The 2,653-nt window shown below is 36.0% G+C and overlaps 1 protein-coding gene across 2 annotated transcripts; it reads right to left on the reverse strand.

Annotated features, from left to right (window-relative positions):
* Positions 1 to 448: 448 nt before the first annotated feature.
* On the reverse strand, positions 449 to 2,461 carry LOC140966685 (transcription and mRNA export factor ENY2-like). Of its 2 annotated transcripts, none has more exons than XM_073426937.1 (5): positions 2,329 to 2,461; positions 2,152 to 2,239; positions 1,920 to 2,014; positions 1,622 to 1,698; positions 449 to 730 (listed from the first exon to the last, which is right to left on the reverse strand). In XM_073426937.1, coding segments are annotated over exons 1-5 (345 nt in total). In that variant the 5' UTR covers positions 2,331 to 2,461; the 3' UTR covers positions 449 to 647. The 2 variants fall into 2 exon arrangements, with proteins under 2 accessions (XP_073283038.1, XP_073283039.1); XM_073426938.1 differs by having other exon boundaries at positions 449 to 867.
* Positions 2,462 to 2,653: the final 192 nt, after the last annotated feature.

Consider the following 2,653-nt stretch of genomic DNA (forward strand, 5'->3'; position numbering starts at 1 on the left):
TATCGGAATGCCCTTTACGTTCCGTGGACTTGAAAACACCATTTTTAAGTAATTACCTTAATTTTAATCGTTTTCTTGAAAAAAAAAAAAGGGGACATCCATCGAATCTTAAAGCATATTTTGTACGAGAAGTTGAATCAAATGAACTGTGGGTTTATAAGCGCTCGATACTGTGTCGCCATCGAAATAGATTACACTACACTGCAATTTTCCAAGGTTCCCCACATACAAAACACGTGATTTGACATAAGCATATCTTGTGTGATATCTAGAGGAAACAACTTACAGAATGGAATGAATTAAGAAATGACGAGGAAGAAATGACGGGGAAGAGACGTGACAGGAGTAAATATACTATTTTTTGACAATAATACTCGTATTTTCAACGGCAAGTCGACGTACACGGAGTATAGGCAAAAACCCATGTGTGGGCAAAAGAGAGTGAAACTTCTTGGCCAATAGAAGAAGCTTTGTGAACATTTCGTTTGGAAGGAAAAAAACTACAACAATTTGGTCAAACGACACATATTTGTGTGAAATTTTGAAGTCCTGAAAAATGAATTCCTTGTCTAGGATATAAAACAACCCCAATATTTTAGTTTACAAAAAGCGACTCAGCCTCAAATGCAACGGCAAATTATAGGGATTCAAAGTGTGTGGCGAGATGCATCTGCCTGAAAGTAGTACTGATCTTGTGAACTCCTCAAGGCAGAGCACGCCTTCATAACCTCTGTCAACAAAATATTTTCCTTCAAACATTTGCTATCATACCATGACAAGTTTTATCACGATGTTACAGAGCAATTGATGCAAGAAATGAACGGATTCGCTGCAACATTTCTGCTTTAACCGTGTCGGGGACAGATGCTGCAAGCAAAAACAACCCATATTCCCTCAGGATCAAAAGCAAAAGAAAAATTCACAATGCCACAATTATTGGGTCTCACAAAAACGAAGAAGCAGCCACATCAGCACACGATCACCTGAAAGATAATCTTTCATGTCCTCAAATCTCAACTGTTTTGGTGTATCATTTGAAGTTTTGAAAGTTGCATATACGAGATGGTTGAAGGCGTCAGAATAGTCAACCAATGACTTTCAAACATAATTTTAGAATCTTTACGGCCAAATTTAAATTACAAAGTTAATTTATAATATTTAACGGGATGGAGAAGTCATAGTGTGTTTACCAAAAATTTCTTGTGTTTACCAAAAATTTCTAAGTTCTTCATAAAAAAGGGGAGAAAAATGAAAAAAATCCATTACTGATAAAGTGGAACAGATAATTACGTATGCCGATATTCAAGAGTCAAGAAAAAATATCTTATGACGGTAAGACAGCACAGAAACAGAAATCAAAAGAACGGTTTTAGCCAAGGAAATAATTTACTTGTGACAACCAACTATGACATACCCAAATGGATCACGGATTTCAGTTACTATATCATGCATGCGAGATAGAAGATGCAATGCATTATACAGGTGCAAACATCTATGCAAATTTATAGATAATCAGGTAAAAAAGAATAAAGTATATGACTAATATCTGGAGCATACAAAGAGATAAAAGAAAGACATAAGCTAACGCATGGAGGTATTAGCAATTAGCTCAGAGACCCACCTCTTCCTTTTGGGGTTATGGCATTGATAAGGTCATCAACAGTTACATTATTCCTTCCCTTCTTCCTCGCAAATTCCCTTTTTGATCAAATGGTAAAAAGTTTCCCAAGAAATCAATTCATTTGTAGCACAAGATAAGCTTGAAATTTAACAGAGGACAAAATACAGGGTAAAAAACCATCCAATTGATAACAAAATTAACAAGTGTTAACTTAATCACACCACCAACTATTTCCTTCTCATGCCTTTAACAAAAACGACTACTTTTCTACAATTACAGGCAGAAAAGAGAAAGAAACCTGCAAAGAGCTTTCATCTCATCCTTCCAGCCGCACTCGACGAGCCTTTCCCTGAGTAGATCCTTCAGCCGTTCCTTTTCCCCGCTCTCAATCAACTAGATAAAACAATGACTTAAACTGATAAAACCAAAGCCTCTGATTTCCATCAATAATACTTCTCTCTACTAAAATTTGAACTGTTTCGTGGAATTAAAATTTCAAACAGATACAACCAACTGAAAACATTAATTACCTTCATGTTGACAATTTCCTGCAGGGATGGTTCACGATCCGGCTCGATTTCAGCATCCGGAGTTGGCGGACGTTTAACTGACGCCCTCCTATTTTTCAACCAAACAAAATTAAACCGAAACCAATGTTCTAACCGAATGTTACACTTTTTCTTCAGAAAAAGGCGAAATTTTCTTACATTTGGATCGGAAAACTCAAAGAGGGCAGTAGTTTGCCACAAATCGACCTGCACCGTGTTCTTCGATGGAGGCTGTGTGTGTTGTTTTCCCGTTTTGGTTTTCCCCAATGTTGCTTCTGGAATGGGTTAATGTGCGAAAATGAAAAATAGGAAATTTAATTAAAAAAAACAATTATTTCTCAAATATTTAAGTGACGTAATATAGTTTGATATGAAGAATCTGATGTGAAAAATATATAATATTTTAAGAGTATGTCTTTTGTGAGAAGGTCTCACGAATTTTTATCTGTGAGACGAGTCAACACTACCGATATTCACAATAAAA

This window comes from Primulina huaijiensis, unplaced genomic scaffold (genome assembly GCF_012295235.1).
Source record: "Primulina huaijiensis isolate GDHJ02 unplaced genomic scaffold, ASM1229523v2 scaffold207674, whole genome shotgun sequence".
NCBI lineage: Eukaryota > Viridiplantae > Streptophyta > Magnoliopsida > Lamiales > Gesneriaceae > Primulina > Primulina huaijiensis.